This window comes from Danio rerio, chromosome 23 (genome assembly GCF_049306965.1).
Source record: "Danio rerio strain Tuebingen ecotype United States chromosome 23, GRCz12tu, whole genome shotgun sequence".
Lineage (NCBI taxonomy): Eukaryota > Metazoa > Chordata > Actinopteri > Cypriniformes > Danionidae > Danio > Danio rerio.
In genome coordinates this window covers 28,522,550-28,541,262 of record NC_133198.1, presented here as the reverse complement: position 1 = coordinate 28,541,262, position 18,713 = coordinate 28,522,550, and the positions used below count along the sequence as shown (strand labels likewise).

General features: G+C 32.8%; 1 protein-coding gene across 2 annotated transcripts in view; it reads left to right on the top strand.

Annotated features, from left to right (window-relative positions):
- lrp1ab (low density lipoprotein receptor-related protein 1Ab) overlaps positions 1-18,713 on the top strand; it is a 236,023-nt gene that overhangs the window by 89,976 nt on the left and 127,334 nt on the right. For both annotated transcript variants that reach the window (XM_005162219.5, XM_021469971.2), the window contains exons 4-6: positions 4,395-4,514; positions 4,632-4,760; positions 5,173-5,427. In XM_005162219.5, coding sequence (XP_005162276.1) covers positions 4,395-4,514; positions 4,632-4,760; positions 5,173-5,427 — 504 coding nt within the window. The remainder of the gene's footprint in view (positions 1-4,394; positions 4,515-4,631; positions 4,761-5,172; positions 5,428-18,713) is intronic.

The window sequence follows — 18,713 nt, the reverse complement described above, 5'->3', positions numbered from 1 at the left end:
CAGACTCTGTCTAGACCTGCTTATGACTGACAGCCTTTAATGGCCAGTGTTACACCCCGAACGCCCTTGGCTGTGTTTGGAGTAGTTTGTGGGTGTGAGGTCAGTGTATGAGCTGGGGTTGGATGGTAAGGGGGAATTGATTCGATACAGGCCGTGGTGTTTTGCCTGCACATCTTCCTTTCTACACATTGCACAAAAGTTGCATTGTAGTGCTCTGTGCCACAGGCTTTTGTGTGATGAGGACTCTCATTGTCCCTGGGCGTACATCGGTGTGGTTTCTCTTAGTCTCCTTCTCCTACTCTCTGCCCTCTCTTTCAAAGTTGCAGTGGATTGTGGGCTGACTAAACATCAACTTTGTGGGCTCTCCAAATCAGAGTCCCCTTTTGGAATGTAGTGTCTGCTGACGTCAAGAAAAAGTCAAGTCAACGAATAATTTTATGTTGCTTTAACTTATTTTAATCAGTTAATTAGGTTTCAACTAAATTTTATACAAAGTTTGGTTAATATTTTTAGTCAGTTCGATGCAAGTTGAGATGACTTAAGGGAATTTGATTGAAAAAAATTTTTTATGGCAGCAAGGCTTTTTTACAGTGTAGCTACATTTCAATCCTAGTCCACAAATGTAGCTTGTGCACAAAACTAGAAAATTAAAGGAATTATTTTTAAATGTACTGTTTTCATTATCTGTTCAGGGAAATTGGCACAAAAATAAAAAAATTAAAGTTGCTGCAGCTGGGGAAGCCTGAGTTTTGTTTTAGTTTTAGTTTTCGTTTGTTGTTTTGTTTCATGTTTCATGTTTAATCTTAAATTTTTGTTTTATGTTTTGTTTTCGTTTTGTTTTTTGTTTCATGTTTTGCTTCTTTTGTTTAGTTTAGTTTTTGTTTTATTTCGTTTTTAGTTTTTGTTTTGTTTTGTTTCGTGTTTGTTTTGTGATGTTTTGTTTATTTTATTTTTTTGTTTTTGTTTTGTTTTTTCTATTTTTTTGTTTTGTTTTTTCTTTTCTTTTTGTTTTGTTTTTTGTTTTGTTTTTAGTTTTTGTTTCATGTTTTGGTTTTTATTTTGTTTTTTGTTTTTGTTTCATGTTTTGTTGTTTTTTTGTTTTGTTTTTTGTTTCATGCATTTTTTGTTTTGTTTCGTTTTTTATTTTGTTTGTTTCGTGATTTGTTTTGTTTCGTGTTTTGTTCAGTTTAGTTTGTTGTTTTCATTTTTGTTTGTTTTTTAGTTTAGTTTTTTGTTTGTTTTTTTGTTTTATTGTTTTTTGTTTTATTGTTTTGTGTTTTGTTTTGTGTTATGTTCAGTTTAGTTTTTTGTTTTATTTTGCTTTTGTGTTTTAGTTTTGTTTTGTGGTGTTTCATGTTTTGTTTTGTTGTGTTTTTTGTTTTTGTTTCGTTTCATTTAATTTTATATACACGATTTGAGTTACATTCAGAGCGCAATGTAACATTGTAAAACAGTTATTTCAGAAAACTGACAATAATTGTGATGACAGAATTTAATTAATTAATTATTAAACATTAAATCTTACAGAACATTTAACCTACATTCTAAAGGCCTTCAGCTGTCACTAGCAAAATTTGCCTAGGATATGCTTTCAGTCTAGGCTTTCTCAAACAAATAAAAACATATGTCTATTTAAATAGCTTTTTGATTTTAAAAATAATAGTTTTAATTTTCAGTCTAGGCTGTTTGTACAAACTTTTCCAATCTAGTCCACGATACTAATATTTTATTGCATTTTTGATCATGTTTTTGAATGGTAATGTGCACATCTCAAATGTCTCTAAGATTTATTTTAAAAGGTCATTATTATAAATTTTTCTTTATTTTTGAGACTTTTAAACTTCTTAAAATTAGTTTTTATAGTAAAAATGCCCCATCACTCTTTTGCAATTTGAGCAGTTGGATCATGTTTCATCTGGCAAGATTCATCAGACTGTATTTGCACTGTATTTAGTGCTGTTGACTTGTGATCATATCAACTAAGACGGATGTACCAAGCATAAAAAAAATCCCATAGGATTATGGAGGAGTTCCCTAAGTAAACATTGCCATTGTTATTTTGTGCTTCCTTGAACCGTTCCCACATTAACATATCAAACCAAATCACTGTTTTGATGATTGTGGTTTTCTCAGACCTGTGTGCATCCGGTGGGCACGTGGAGACTTGTTTTTTATCTGAGTGGAGCCGCAGTCTTGAGTTCATGCAGAGGTTGGTGGACAGTGATCCAGTGTTTGGCAGCACAGCAATACCCACAGTATAAAACCAAGGGCACTCATCTGTGTCCACACAAACCTTTTAATCATACGCTCTTCGTGTGTATGTGTTTTGGGTTAGTTGAGCAGTGAAGCCCCTGTTGTGCTTTCATATTTTGCCAAGATGTCCTAAAGGCTCCACTAAGAGCATTAAAAGCTTTTCACTGTACTCCTCGTGCATGGAAATCATGATTATCTCTAGGATAAGTGTCAAGTTTGCACAAAAGAGACACTTGTAACAGAGTAAAACTGGTTTTAGTTGGTTGATCAACTGGACAGCAAGCTGTAGGCATTGAGGTAGACTTGCAAGTGGCCAGTAAACAGCAAATAATTTTTGCAAACAATCCTAATGGCCAATCAGAACTAGCCTAATAATATCAAAGCTCAAAATATGCAAATGCCCATTTGTAACATACATAATTTACCTCACTGTATGCATTATACATGAATTTTTCTTTGTTAACCACTCAATATTAGTAATTATAAAGATTATGTAATCATAAAAAATCATACCTTTTGACATATGATGACACATTACTACCAAACACAAGTGTCAGAACTCAAACTTTTGTGGTTCCTCTGAAAACAGCTTACAACGAGGGCAGTCTGTCAAAACCACAAGTTCTGTACTCTATGATGTAATAGTGTATAAGCTGCACTCCCATAGAAGATTCACCACATATATCACTGCCTATTTAGCAGCGTTAATATACAAAACTGTAAGTCAATCAGGGCAGTTGGAGTTTACTTCTGACTGTACAATCAGCCACATCAATTTGTACAGATTGTTCTGACGAGGGGTCAAAAACTGGATCAATAATAGTCAATCACTTTTAAATGAACATTTTTTGGAAAAATCTTAACATTATTGTGGATCAAAATTACTTTAAATTGACTGACTTTTTAGTAGATTTTTTAGATATAGTTTCACAATAGTTTTCGACAGTTACCATGGAAACAGAAACACACCCCCCCACACACACACGCACAAGGTCTCTCCTCTAGTATCCCTGCACCTCATAAAAGGGTTCTTACTTTTTTTCGGCATCCTGGCACAGCATTTTTCTCATTGGTAATGTAATTATTGCATATGTCAACCCTTTAACCCACCAAATTAAAAAAAGCAACCCAAGAAGCCCAATTAGACAAGAAATCTATGAACTTGGCAACCCTGCCTGTAAGTCAGCTTGGTTAAATGGATGGAGGTCTGGTTATGTGGTTGATTGCATTCTAGATTAAAGGCTTAAAAAAGCTATATGACCTGCTTACAAAATCTGTCTAATGTGAAATTGTAATATACTCTTTTTCTTTCGTTTTAATTGTTTTTTAACAGGATATTAAAATTTAATTAGTAACATCAATATATTTTTTTTGCTATATTGTCTTATTGCCAATTTTTTTTTATTGTTGTTGTATTGCTTTTTACACTGGGAAACACCTATACACTCTTGCATTCACACACATACACTTTGGCCTATTTATCTTATTCAATTCACATATACCACATGTCTTTGAACTGTGGGGGAAACAGGAGCACATGGAGAACATAGGGAGAACATGCAAACTCCACACAGAAATGCCAACTGACCCAGCTGGGGCTCGAACCAGTGACCTTCTTGCTATCAGGCGACAGTGCTACCCACTGTGCATCGTGATGGCCATATCATATCATATCATATATCATATCATATCATATATCATATCATATCATATATCATATCATATCATATCATATCATATATCATATCATATCATATCTAATCATATCATGTATCTTATATCATGTCATATCATGTCATATTATATATATTACAATATATAACAAATATCGTATCGTATTAGATCGTATCATGTATCATATCATTTCATTGTCACATCATATCATATATTATATCATATATATCATATTATGTCATGTCATATAATATCAAAAAATCTATCTTAAAAATTCTGACTTAATTTTTTTGCCTTTTTAAGGCTTATATTGTCCAGTCCTTGTTGCTGGCTTTTTGCTAGATTTTTTTATTTTATATTAACAATAATATTTGTAATATTTATTTGTCTTTCTTTATATCTTGTGCATTTGTAAGTGTATGAACTTCTATCAACAGTCTGTTCTTGTTTGTCTTGTATTTTTTTAGAGCTTGCTAGTAAATGCTCAATCATGGACTGCCAGTACAACTGTTCGGTGACTTTGTCCGGTCCAAAGTGCTACTGCAAGAATGGCTATGAAGTGGGAGAAGATGGAAAGACATGCAAAGGTGACCTGTCAATCAATTATTATTTATTTGTGTCTATTATCTGATATAACGATAGCTACAAATATTGGTCTCCTTTCCTATGACTTTTTTTTAACCATGAGGCTTTCTCTACTTCAGACTTTAACGAATGTGCCGTGTACGGGACTTGCAGTCAGACCTGCACAAACTCAGAGGGCTCCTACACCTGCAGCTGTGTGGAGGGTTACCTGCCGCAACTGGACAACCGCTCATGCAAGGCCAAGAATGGTAGGACACATTTCTTTCTGCTGGTTCATCTTGCTCTCTGTCTGCTCTTGCTCTAAAATTGTCCCCTATGACTGGTTTTGGGGTCTAAGGTCACATATTTGTAATCTATGTACATCTCTATGTATGTGTATGTCTATGTACTGTATGTTCAAAGTCTCTTGACTTCAAAAAATGTATCATATTATGACTGCTGATTTCATTCATCTGAAATGCAGAGGTGGGTTCTCACGCCCTTACTGATCATATTCAGAAATATCAGTAGATGTATTTGTATTGATTCTTTATTCAGACTATCAACAGTAGAATCAGATAAAGTGTTTGTTAATTGTAGTCAAATTAAATTTAAAAATCTGCTTCAACTTCCATCCCTATAATCCAAAATAATGATTATTTATCCTTATCTATGTTTAAGACCCAGTGGATCGGCTCCCGTTCCTCCTTATAGCCAACTCCCAAAACATCCAAGCCACCTCTCTGAGTGGAGCAAACCCTATTACCATCAACGACAAACAGACCACCACAATGGACTTCATCTACGCCCAGGAGACCGTGTGCTGGATCCACATGGGCGACTCTCCCACTGCCTCGCAACTCAAGTGTGCCAAGTTTCCCAATGCCAAGAGCTTTACGGAGGAGAAGACCATTAACATCTCCCTCAGCCTGCACCGTAAGACCATCTTCATATCTGTGTGTTTTAAATCAGTGTCAGCTCTTCATTTGGGATGAAAAATGATTCAATGGAACTTATTTAGGAGGCTTTGAAACTTGTTATGGGATTTAGTTGTTTTTAGTTACCTTACAGTAGTGCTCTGGGGGTCTGACAAACTTTTGAAAAACACATTTTTAACATTGAATGCTCATTTTTTCAGGCCTTCATGGTTGACAAGAAACAAATCAAAATCAGTCAAGCTTGATTTCTAAATGCTGTTACACGTTTTTTTGCTGTAAGAGGAATGGTTTCAATTTAGATTAAGTTTGTAAAGTCGTTCGTTTCAAATGTGTATGGCTTACAGCACCAATCAAAAGTTTGGGGTGTAGATTACATTTAAAAACTTCTGAAAACTTTTGAAAGTCAAACAAAAAATAAAACCATGGCCGCAATTTTCAACTAATGAACAACACCAACAGTCAGTCACAATAAATCTTGCTTTAAAAAACAAACTAGAGCATATAAAGCAGCAAACGACAGGCTTTAGTGTCACATGATGAAAGAAAAATCTTACTGCAGCAAAATCTTTTAAAAATAACAGATGTCTTTTGAAAGGAGAGATTTATAATAATGGACTGGATGCCCTTTTACTTGCAAGCACATAAAAAGGAAACCAAAGCTTTTAAAAAATCCCAAACATCCTAAAAGGACAATGAAAGGATCACTAAAAGTGGTAAATGACTTGCATGCTGTTTTTTAAGCGTTTGTGAGGAACAGACTAGTAAGACAGACCATTTCTGAATAAGGGAAATTTCATTTAAACCAGTTTTGTTACCTGGATAAAGCAATTCATTGAGGAGCTCTGACTCAGAAGAACTACTTGGAACTAATCGGATGTTGTTACTTTTCTCATGAAGGAATTTGAATGAACTCCAAGAACAGTGTGGGCGGAGATGTCCAACTTTTTTTTTGAAGTTTGAATTTCACTTGAATATATGGATCAAATTGAACTTTATGTGAAATTTTGTTTAGTTACATTTGAAGGGATAGTTCACCCAAAAAAGAAAATGTACTCCTTATTTATTCACCCTCAAGTGGGTTCAAACCTCTTTTAGTTTTTTTTCCTTTAAGGAAAAGTAGGAAAAACAAATACTATGGAAGTCAACGGTTAGAGGTTTTCAGCATTTTATGTTATAAATATATCATCTTTTGTGTTTAACAGAAGACAGAAACTAAAACAGGTTAGTGGCAAGTGAAGGTTGAGTAAATTAATTTTCAGTTTTAGGTGAACTATCTCTTTAAATTGTGGTCTGTTTCTGAAATGTAGTAGTGATAGAAGCATATGGACCACTTCTAAAGTCAGTGCTTTTTTTTGTCATTTTGGATCTTATAAACTCCAGTTTACATTCACTTTTTACATTCACAACTTTGAAAGAGGCCAAGAAAGGTCTCAGGGTTAAGTATCAAAACCGGTGCCATTATGGCACTGGTACCTTTGTAACTGGTATTCAACCGGACCGAATCAGATTTGAATTTCGGTGTCTAATTTCGGTGTCATTGGTGCTGTGACAAGGACGTAAGAAGCATTAGAGGATACATCAAAGGCACACATAGGTACGCGTTGTCACACCATCTCTAAATGTTTAATCCTTAACAACTCTGAGGGATATGGACACCATCGGCGATGTCAGGTGCTCTAACACACTTACCTGTAGGTTTCAAACAAGCGGGAAGGACTCAATTAGTTTGGTCAGGTGTATTTAATTAGGGTTGGAGCTAAACTGTGCAGGGATGCGGCCCTCCAGGAATTGAGTTTGACATCCTTGCTTTAGGGAATGCACACACATAGGCAACACGTGCAGTACAGCGCATCCGGTGTGCGAATTTCTTCAGCATGATTGCATTCATCAAATTTGCTTAAATTTGCTAATCGCTCTTAAGTATGATTATCAAATCAAATCACTTTTGTTTTCACATCATCAGCAGCAGAATACTGTCAGAATACAGACAGTGCAAATACAACGACAGTGCAATATACAACAGCATACTCCCAAAAAAACAGGACAATGTAAAATTGACAATGATATGTACAATAAATAGGTGTCCACATAGTTGTAGGCAGTATTGTTTCAAGTATGTTTTTTTTTTTTACATATTGATGGTGTGCAGTGAAGGGTATGGAAGAGTCTGTGTGGGGTGTGTTTAGTGTTCATCAGCCTGATAGTTTGAGGGAAGAAGCTTTCCTTCAGCCGGCTAGTGATTATATTTTTCAAACAATGTTTCTAACACAGCAATGTGAAACAGATGCTTTACAAAAGTCGCATGTAAGGGGGAAATCACATCAAACTTAACAAGGCAGAGGAATGCAGTCTTCGACAACTTGCGTCATCATCTGGCACTATCATCGATTGGGTTTACATGGACACTAATACTCCGATTTTAATATGATTAGGACAATACTCTGATTTAGAGTCTACCATGTAAACATTGATTTTTGATTACCTTAAAGGACCACAGACACCCGCGTCGTGAAATGCAGAGTTATTTTTTTTTTACATTCAGTGTATGGCATCAAATTCCAATAAAACTACCTTCTTCCACCAGTCCTTACTTCATATTTGCATTCAGTACTTCAGTTTGTCACAGGGCATTAACAATCAGCTGCGGAAGGAAAGTGAAACTGTCAAACTGCAGTTGAAAAATTAAAAGTGAAACAACAAAAATTATACATGAATCTCCGGAAGAAAACGCGGATAGCGTGATGACGCAATGATGTTAATTGATCTATGTGCTTTACCATGTAAACATTCAAAAAGCAACTCATGTAAACACCTTACTCATATTATTGTCTTATTCACATTAAGGCAAATATTCAGATTACTGATGTCCATGTAAATGTAGTTACAAGCCCCAACCACCGATCTATATAGAGAGATCAGTGGCCCCAACCCTAGAAAAAATGTGTTCCCTGATTTTCATGACAGCCTTTCCACAGGTTAGTAGTAAGCTATACTACTAACTATAGTGCATAGTGCAAATCTTAAAGTTATGCTAACAAGCAAATAATCAAAAGAAATAGATTAATGCTATTCAATTGACCCTTAACCAAGCCCTGTCCTCCTTAGTTACTGTTGCTCCGCCTGTAAAGCTTTCATGCCTGGCAAGGCTTTTACAATGTGTATGCGATGGTGTTAGACATTGCCAGGGATATAATGCCATTTTTGGAGAACAGGTGAGATATTCGAGAAAGCCAGACAAAAATGGACTGCAGTATGCATTACAGGGGTATATAGGCAACCGATTAGAGAATAATTCAATCAAACTTGAACCTAGCTTAGCCTAGCCGCCTCATACGCTGACCATTCAACAGCTTAGCTCATGCTCAGCAGGAAAGGTGAAATTTTAAAATAATCTAATAAAAACAAATTAAACCTTGATTTCTCTATTTTTAGCCAAAAAGCCTAATAGAATAATTGTTGTGCAATGAAAAATAGCATTACTAATCGACGAGGAAACACTCATGATTTTACATAATGCATTCATATAAAGAACAGCCAGGAAGGGAAAACTGATGGTTTTGTACCGAATATTAGCATCATTGACCATAACAATGTACAGTAAGTTACCTATTACTGTCAGTATGTTTTTGTGCTCTTTATAAATTACTAAAAAAACAGCTGCTGGTAAAGTATATTGAACGCAAGTGCTTAGTTTGTAACCATATCGGTTTTGTTTTGTTGATTTGTAATTTAATTTATTCGTAGCTTGAAACAGATGGAAATACGAAGTTCAGTAAAGTTAGCAACAGATTCACAGATTCGTATTTTCCGGATCAATAACTCATGTCATTATGACCTATTCGCTATTAGTATGACTAACGTTACTATGACGAAGGCTTAAACAAAGCATTAAGATACTCATAATATCTAGCGAAAAAAAATAAAAAAGACAGTTATTAAACATAACCTGCTTTGCATTTTTGTAGGAAACACAGTTTATATTTGTTAAGGGTAAGAGGTGTGCGACTTATTGCCATCTATTACGGAATGTCAGGAATATCAAAACAAAACCAACTCAACTCTGCTCCTTTAGCGCCCCTCACACAGCTTGATCCACGCTGGCATTTCTCCTCTTTGGTTTTTGGTTTTGAAAAGGGAAAAAATTCCACCATCCCGTACAAACTTTAAGGATACTGGGTGTCAGATTTGCACAATCCATATGCACAACACTTTGACTTGACAGAGCTCCTGCGCGTAGCAACGGTTGCTAAACCACGATTGGTGTATGGTGGTTTTTGGGTGTGGCTTAGCGAAGGGTCAATTCAAAAATACAAAATATGAATTAACCTATACTTTAAACTTTAATTATATTGTTCAATCAAAATGATTAAAAGTTTTTTGCCAAATAAAAGATTTTTCCTAGAGTTTTCCACCATAATTTTGTGGCTCAAAAGTATCAGACACAGTTTTGGCACCTGTAACGTTTTAGAAGGATTTATTTAGCACCGCTATCGAAATAACCCCAAACAACACCCAACCCAAAACTCCAGTGTAACATTTTAGAGTAATATCTGGCAACAGCACTTAGTTTGGTTGCTTGTCTCTTAGAAATGCACATTTGAAAGTAGTTTAAGCTGAAAATAGCAGGAGCATGAGGATCTAAATGTAAATGATTTTTAATTAATAAAACAGTACCATCTGAAAAAAAAACAAAAACAAACCTGTAATAGCCTCATCGACTACATTTATAAATAATAATAATAACACTGTCATCTCAGTAGTTCACTTTGCAGCTTAAACGCTTTACCAAATCAACCTTGTTATCTGAGAAATCACACCATCGATCATTTTAATCCACCTAAACATGACTATAGTCAACACACTCTGAATGATGACAGTTTTAGGTGATTATGTGCTGTTTGCCATCAGCAGAGACAAAGAAAAGACTTAATTTGTCTGTGTCCGTATTTATTACTTTTAATTCAGCTCAGTCTATGATCAGCCTTAATGTTTGTCTGGAAAACATATAATTAGTGTCTCATGACGCGGTCTTCACAGTGACATACCGGTGACAGTGACATGTTTGTTCTAGATTGTACAACACAATAACTATGATTTACGATGTCAAGGATACGCTGTTTACCGCCCAAACCGATGTAGCAATTGCTTCGACACCTTTCATAACGTATAACATGAAGCGTTACATCACCTAGACATTCCTGCCCCGTGGGGAGTTTCAGCATTATTAGTTCTGTGTCTTATTTACCGCCCGGTCTGGATTTCTTCCCACTGTAGCTGTGTTCAGACAAGATTAAACAACCTGCAGCTTTTGTAGCTTCCAATGTGGGAAAATATTTCTTTGACAGTTTACTGGTAAAAAAAAAAAAATAAATAAAACGGTTTTCCACAGTTTTGACACCCCAGTCTGCTGGTGCTTAAATGAGCTCAACCACAAAGTGCGTCATGAACATGAGTATTGGGAACAGAGGGCTGCGATGACCTGTACTTCTCCATATAACTTCCTTCCATTGGAATTGCATGCTGACATGGCATTAAATAACGCAATCCTGCATTTTGCATCGTGGCTTATTGTCAGCAAGTACAACGTATTCATGTATGCATGCATGCAAATTTATGCATGGTAGGCAATAGGTATAGCTCATCCAGAAATTCATTCAGCATTTCTTCACCCCAGTGGTGTTCCACACTCTCAAAAATAAAGATGCCAGGAAGAATCAAACATTTTTATTTACAATGATGCTATAGAAAATCTTTAATTTAAATACCAATCTCACTATTACCTCCCTATTGTTAGGAGATTAGTTGATAATGCCAATAAAGAACATTTATTTTTAAGTGTGCATTGCCATATGCTTTTCATTCTTTTTCACATCACACATTTGCTTTTAATATAATAATAAAAATAAACATAGACTCAAAATCAGTTACTTGTTGAAAAAACCTATTTAAAATGAGTTTTTTAGGGTCATATTGATTGTTTTATCATCACCTTGGAATTATAAGGTTCTGTCTGCAGTCTGTATGATTTTGAGATGGTAAGCTTCAAAGTTTTTGCGTTCCATAAAGCAAACAATATGTGTGTAACAGTTCTCTTTCATACAGTAACATTCTCATTCTGAAAAGTCATTTTCCACTTGGAATTATAAGGTTCTGTCTGGCAGATCATTCATTGAAGCATTACTTATCAAGAAATACAATCAAAAAATGAAAAATGTTGTTGTAGAAAAATGTTGATGCTTGAAATTTAAGTTTTCACTTTCTATAACATAAATTTAATGTTTTAATTAATATTTAATGTTTTTTCATGTCCAAATTTAACATACAAGGCTGTGCTAAATGTTTTGTCTAGTGCAGCTGATCATTTTATGTAATTAAAATGGTCATTTTTATTGAATTTGATGCTTTTATATAAGCTATTGAATTTGTCCATTCAATTATTTGTCCTTAAGGCTTAATATCATATTTAAAAACTTTAGTTCAAAACAGATTATGAGCAAATGAGTTTAATAAACACTGAAAACTGTTTCACAGATTATATTTACACAAATAAAAATATTTCACATTGAATAAATTACATTTTATTAATAACTGTTTCTTATTTAACAATGTAAAGTTTAACATTTTATCTCTGTGTCAAAAATGCGTCTACATTTTTATTGTTTTTGTAAAGAAAAAGTCCTGAATTGTAAACAACTTATAAAAAAAAGTCACAATGTAAATAAGTTGTCATTTAATAAGAATATGTGAATAACTTCATTTTGACAAAAATGTCAAATAGAACCTTTTAATTTTAAGATGATGTTATGTTCAATCCACTTAAATTTGTAAAAGTTAACTTGATTGATTTCTTACAGTGTATCTTAAACAACATTCTACTTCTACAATCTCAACAAACTGATAAATGATGTAATACAGTATTTCCTGTGGTTGAACTGGCGCCTCTGTGACATAGTGCAAAGCAAACCTGCGCTTTACAAGAGCTAATGCTGCTTGAGTGAGAATATAAGATGTAAGTGGTGTGGGAGTTTTTGTCATGATAAGCAAGATGACATAGATATACAAGAAAGACAGACTTGTGTGTGAGAAAGCTCAAATGCTTCTCTTCATTTAAAAAAATAATACCACTCTTACATTCACAGATGAAGTAGCCAGAAAATCCTGTGGTATCCCCAGTTGACCTTTTTGTTAAAAATCCATACAAAGTCAATGCTGTATAAGAATAAAATAACATTTTATTTATTGTATAAATTATAAGTATTTTGATTTTGTTTTGTGTACACTGACTTTATTTACTTTATCTTCATACATTATTTTTTGTCAGGCAATATAGTTTATTTGAATTGAATAGTTATTAGTTAAAAGTTAATTTCTCAAATTCAAAGATTCAAACTTAAGAGATTCAAAGTTACGGTTTTAGTTAGGAATGGCTTTTGTTTTTTAATCCTGCAAAAAAGAGTTTTAAAATTATCTATTCATATTTATCTTCCTAAACATCTGCCTCCAAATCAAAGAGTTATTAAATATCAGTATCGGTTAAACATTCCTAATTGGTGCATCTCTAATGTAAGCTACTTACAACTAGATAATATGGAAAAAGTGTTGCAGATGCCTCTGAAAAGAAACCACCATTAGGCATTGTTTAAAGACACAAGAGTATTACAGAATGATTCCATAAAATATGTTTATGTGTATTCCAAGTTTTCAGAGAAATATGATACGGGGTTTGGTGGAAAACAATCTAAAATGTTATCATTTCACTCAGACTCTTTTTTTTGTGAAGGCAGTTCTCAGTTGTGTGAAATAAAGATTAGTAGAAGCACAACCCAAAATACAATCCATGTACTTTCTTCTTTGAGGTAAATATCTTTTGTGCTTGCCGCAACAAGTTTTCATGGTCATCTGTCATTCTTCTGACAACCAGATATTCAACTCTGCGAATAAACTACATGGATACTTTTTAAGGAGTAACTGGCGTTGAATTTCATGTTGCGTTTTGACTGATGTGGATTTATCAAAATGGTGTACTTGTGTGCTTTTCTTGGCAAGTCATAGTGAACTGTGGCACAAATAGAGGTTGACGTGCACAAAGACACACAGGATTTCATTTAAATATTATATATATTATTATAACAGATAAATAATACATCCGTGTTTGCTTTTTAACTTTTATGTACAGCATGCGTCATATTGGATTATTCTGTTATTTTTTTTTTTTTATATACAGGTCACTTTTCACAGCCATTATGGGTTTGTTTAGCCATTTAAAAAACAAAACAGAAAACCTCTATGGCTTCTGGCTAATTACAGTTGAAGTCAGAACTATTAGCTCTCCTGTATATGTTTCTTCCCAATTTCTGTTTTCAGCACATTTCTAAACATATGATTTTGAAAAGTAATTTCTAATAACCAACGTTTTCTTTTATATTTGCCATGATGACAGTACAAAATATTTTTCTAGATATTTCTCAAGACACTAGCATTCAGCTTAAAGAGACATTTAAAGGCTTAACTAGGTTAATTAGGCAAGTTAGGGTAATTAGGCAAGTCATTGTATAACAGTGGTTTGTTCTTTAGACAATCGAGAAAAAAAAAAACTAATACTATTGACCTCAAAATGGTTTTAAAACAATTAAAAACTGATTTTATTCTAGCCAAAATCAAACTAATAATACTTTATATAAAATGTTTTCCAGAAGAAAAGATATGATGGGAAATGCTGTGAAATAATTTCCTATTTGGGGAAGAAAAAAAATAATTGGAGGGCTATTTTGACTTTAACTATATTTACTGAAATCCACTATTTGTTGCATTTAAAAAATGTTTTAAAAAGAGTACTAGCATAGTCACTATGTAAACTGTCACATAAAAAAAGAACTTTAATTATAATGTAACTAAAATAAACATGATATTATGCACATGCAGCTTGGTGGCATAATGAAACAGAGTATGTCTCGGTTACTGAAACATGTGAAATCAGATCAGTTTCATCCCCAAAAGTGAGGTATAATAGATATTTTCACATACATGTTGTGTCTAAAAGTTCTAGATTCAGTGTATCATGACTAGTGTTGGGTATCGTTTGGGGTTATTTTGATATCGGTGCTAAATTGATACTTTTTAAACGGTACCTGTGCCAAAACAGTGCCTGAACTGATATTTTTAAGCCACAAAATTATGGTGGATGACTCTAGGAAAATTTTATTTGACAAAAAATTATTTTTATAATTTTTATTAAGCAACATAATTAAAGTTTAACGTGTACTTTAATTCATATTTAATGGATTTGGATTGAATTGCATTAATCTATTCCTTTTGATCATTTGCTTGTTAGCATAAATTTAAGATTTGCACTATGCATTTAACATTACATTAGCTTACTACTAACCTGTGGAAAGGCTGTCATGGAAATCAGGGAACACATTTTTTCTAGGGTTGGGGCCACTGATCTCTCTATATAGATCAGTGGTTGGGGCTTGTAACTTTGTTTACATGGACATCAGTAATCCGAATATTTGCCTTAATGTGAATAAGACAATACTATGACTAAGGTGTTTACATAAGTTGCTTTTTAAATGTTCCTTTCATGATTCCGTTTTACATGTTTAAGCACATAGATTGATTAACATCATTGTGTCACCAGGCTATCCATGTTCCTCTGAAGTTTCATGTAATTTTGGATGTTTCACTTTTAATTTGTCAACTTTAACTGCAGTTTGGCACTTTCACTTTCATTCAGGAACATATTGTTGATGGCCCGTTACAAACGGAGGTATTGGATGAGAATATGAAGTAAGGACTGGTGAAAGAGTGTAGTTTTAATGGAATTTGATACCGTAAGCCGAATGGAAAGAAAAATATCTCTTAAAGTTGTTTAAAATTAAATGATTATAGATGGTGTGACACAACACATATCTATGTGTGCCTTTGATGCACCCCTTGATGTTTCTTACATCCTTGTCACAGGACTAGTGGGACCAAAATTATGCACCAAAATTCATATGATGATTCGGTCTGGTCCATACCGGTTACATAAATTTCGGTGCCCAACCCTAATTATGACTCCATGCTGGACATGTACTCAGAAAGATTTCATGTTCTTCATTTGTACAAACCGTCATTTCATCAATGGCGTAACCTTTTAACAATTATTCACTGGATACTAAATACTGCACTAATGTGTGCATGTTGTTGATAAGTGCTGGACGTTTGTAGTGATCAATACCTGCTGAAAGCCGCTCAGACTAAATATTAGCTCCTCTGATAAAGACGTTGCCAAATGTGGTTGTGTGTTCACCAGAAATAAAGAAAGAACGCATGCAGAGACTGAGGTCTGAGATGTAAAACGGTCATGTGTGAGTCAAGGAAGCAGTTTTTGCATGAATGGCGATCAGGGTGGGACGGCGAGTTAGTGCACAGTAGTTTATTGTTGCTAGGAATAATCACACCGTTTACTCCTCAGGACGGATGCAGCTAACACCGTTACAAATTTCTCAACGTTAAACTTTGGCATTTAAGTTCACATGCAGAGCTCTTTTCACAATTTTTTAGATGCCATAAAAATAATAATAATAATAATAATTGTTGTTGTTGTTGTTGTTGTTATAATTATTTTTGTTAGGGTTGTTATTAGTAGTATATGTAGTAATAGTGGTAATTAATAGTTAATTAGTTTTTGTAAATTTACTTTTAAGAATTTTACATTACTGTTTTTATTAAATTTTTTTTTTACTGATTTTAATAGTTTGTCAAAGTTTCTTTATTGTTAAAATAGTTTTATTTACTTTTCATATATTTATTGACATTACAATAATTTAATAACAATAATTGTTGATATTATAACTGTGTAATAATAATGTTATAATTTAGAATATCGCTTATTCATTTTTAATTATCAATAATTGTTATATTACCTTATATAAATATGTGCTTATTACACACATTGAAAGAAATGTTAATAATAAATAATAAATTAATAATTAATAATACTATTATTGAATTAAATTAAATTATTATATTATATTATATTATATTATATTATATTATATTATATTATATTATATTATATTATATTATATTATATTATACTTCATATTTTACTGTGGACACCAAAGTCAATTTATATATGCCTAATATATTTTATCCAACAATAATAATGATTCATTGTTATGCATTTGTCTGATTCTTAACATATTTAAAGTAGATCAAAGCTCTCATATCTGACAGTAAGGCAGCGCACAGGGTTTTTGAATAGAGCTTATTGTCTGAGAGAAGTTTTACAGGAAGTCTGGACCCTCTTATTTCAGAGTGATCGAGTCAGTCGAGAGGAAATCAGCAGTCTGAATCCCCCTCAGCGTTTGTGACTTTGAATCTCTGCAGGACAGTGGTTGAGGTGCAGGTCCCCAGCTGGATGTCTGTGACTCAGAGATCTCGCCTACACATCCACTCCTGGTATGGTTGTGAAATTTCCGGACAGTGGTGTGATTTGGAGATGAGATGGGGTCAGCAGCCTGGACTCATTCAGCTCAGGCTTCAGCTGTTAAGCAGAGCACACAAGAATGTCCAACACGGATTCACTTTTCCACTAGCAGCCAGATGGGTGCTTATGCAGGATTTAAAGGAATATATTTTTTAACAATGAACACTATGTCATTGTTGAATGTGGGAATTTTATAATAATAATAATAATAAATAATAATAATAATAATAATAAAAATAAATATTGTTGTTGTTGTTGTTAATTTAATTAAGTTTCATTATTTAATTTAATTAATTATATATATATATATATATATATATATATATATATATATATATATATATATAATTATTTTTTATTTTAATCTATTTTATTTATATTTTATTCTATTCTTTTTAGTCTAATCTGTTCTGTATTTAATTTTATTTTTTATTCTATTTTGTTCTATTTTATTTTTTATTTTATTTTATTTTTTATTGTATTCTGTTCTGTTTCATTTTTATTCTATTCTGTTCCTTTTTATTATGATTGTTTTATTTCATTCTGTTCTATTTTATGTTTTATTCTATTTGGTTTTATTTTATATTCTATTTTATTTTTATTGTATTCTGTTCTATTTTATTTTTTGTTTTATTAATTTTTTTATTATTATAATCCTTAAAAAATATTATGAAAAATAAATTAGATAAGTTCGAATCTGGTTAATTCCCTTTTTATTTTGGACATTAAGTTTTCAGCAGGCGTTTTTATAAATGTTAGTAGTGGTTTCCAGTTTCTTCACCAATTTGTTAAGAGTTATTAGATGTTTGCTTAGTTTTTTGGATCATCAGGGATTTTATTTTATGCTATTTTTATGAAACTGCTGATCCTTTTCAGAAACGTGTCTGAATGTGTTGCTCATAAGTTGGTTAAGTCATTTATCCAAATTCAAGGACTTCGTCATAACAGATATAATTATTGTCATTTTATAGCAACCTGACATTTATATAAATGTTCTAAACAGAAGAAAATAAATTGTATGTAAAATCTATAATGTTTAAAGATTTTACATTTAAAATCACACAGTGCACTTGGAATGTTGTTTCTTGCTAATGACGCTTTTAGTGTACAAGAAAATACTGTATAAAATACATAAATATGATTTTATGTTAGTATTTTCATTTATGTTCTATAACTTATTTGGAATTTATTTACACGGCTGCAGTAATTATAATAATAATAGAAAATAGTAATATTCAGCATCTTGAAAATTTAAAATTATTAATACATTTAAAAGAATTAAAAAATTTATGCAAAGTTTTTTTTTATAAAAGTGCTTGATATTCATCACTTAGCACTTAAGATACCAAATTGTACTAAAATACCTCTTAATATACTACTACTACTTCTAATAACAACAACAATAATAGTAATACTTTATAATAATAAATGATTAATAATCAATAATATTAATAATAATCATGTTTGAGTTTTACATTTAGTCATTCATGGTTCCATACTGTTCATTTAGTAATTACATTTTGTCTTAAGTCTGCAAATTTTGCTAAATCAGTTGGTAAAATTTGTTTTACAAAGCTGATTTGCATGATTCATTCACAAACTCACTGATCACACAGATCCATTCACAGAAGGTAGCAGCTCAAAATAAAAATAAAAATGTTCAAAACTGAGTCCAGCATGACCTTATTAAAAAAAACATAAACTCTTGGAATGCTTTGTCATTGTCCTCCTTTTGACACGTCCTCAGACTCCTGTCCTCTGCTTCACTGTAGCTTCGCTGAGCACCTACACCACCAATTATGTAGCTT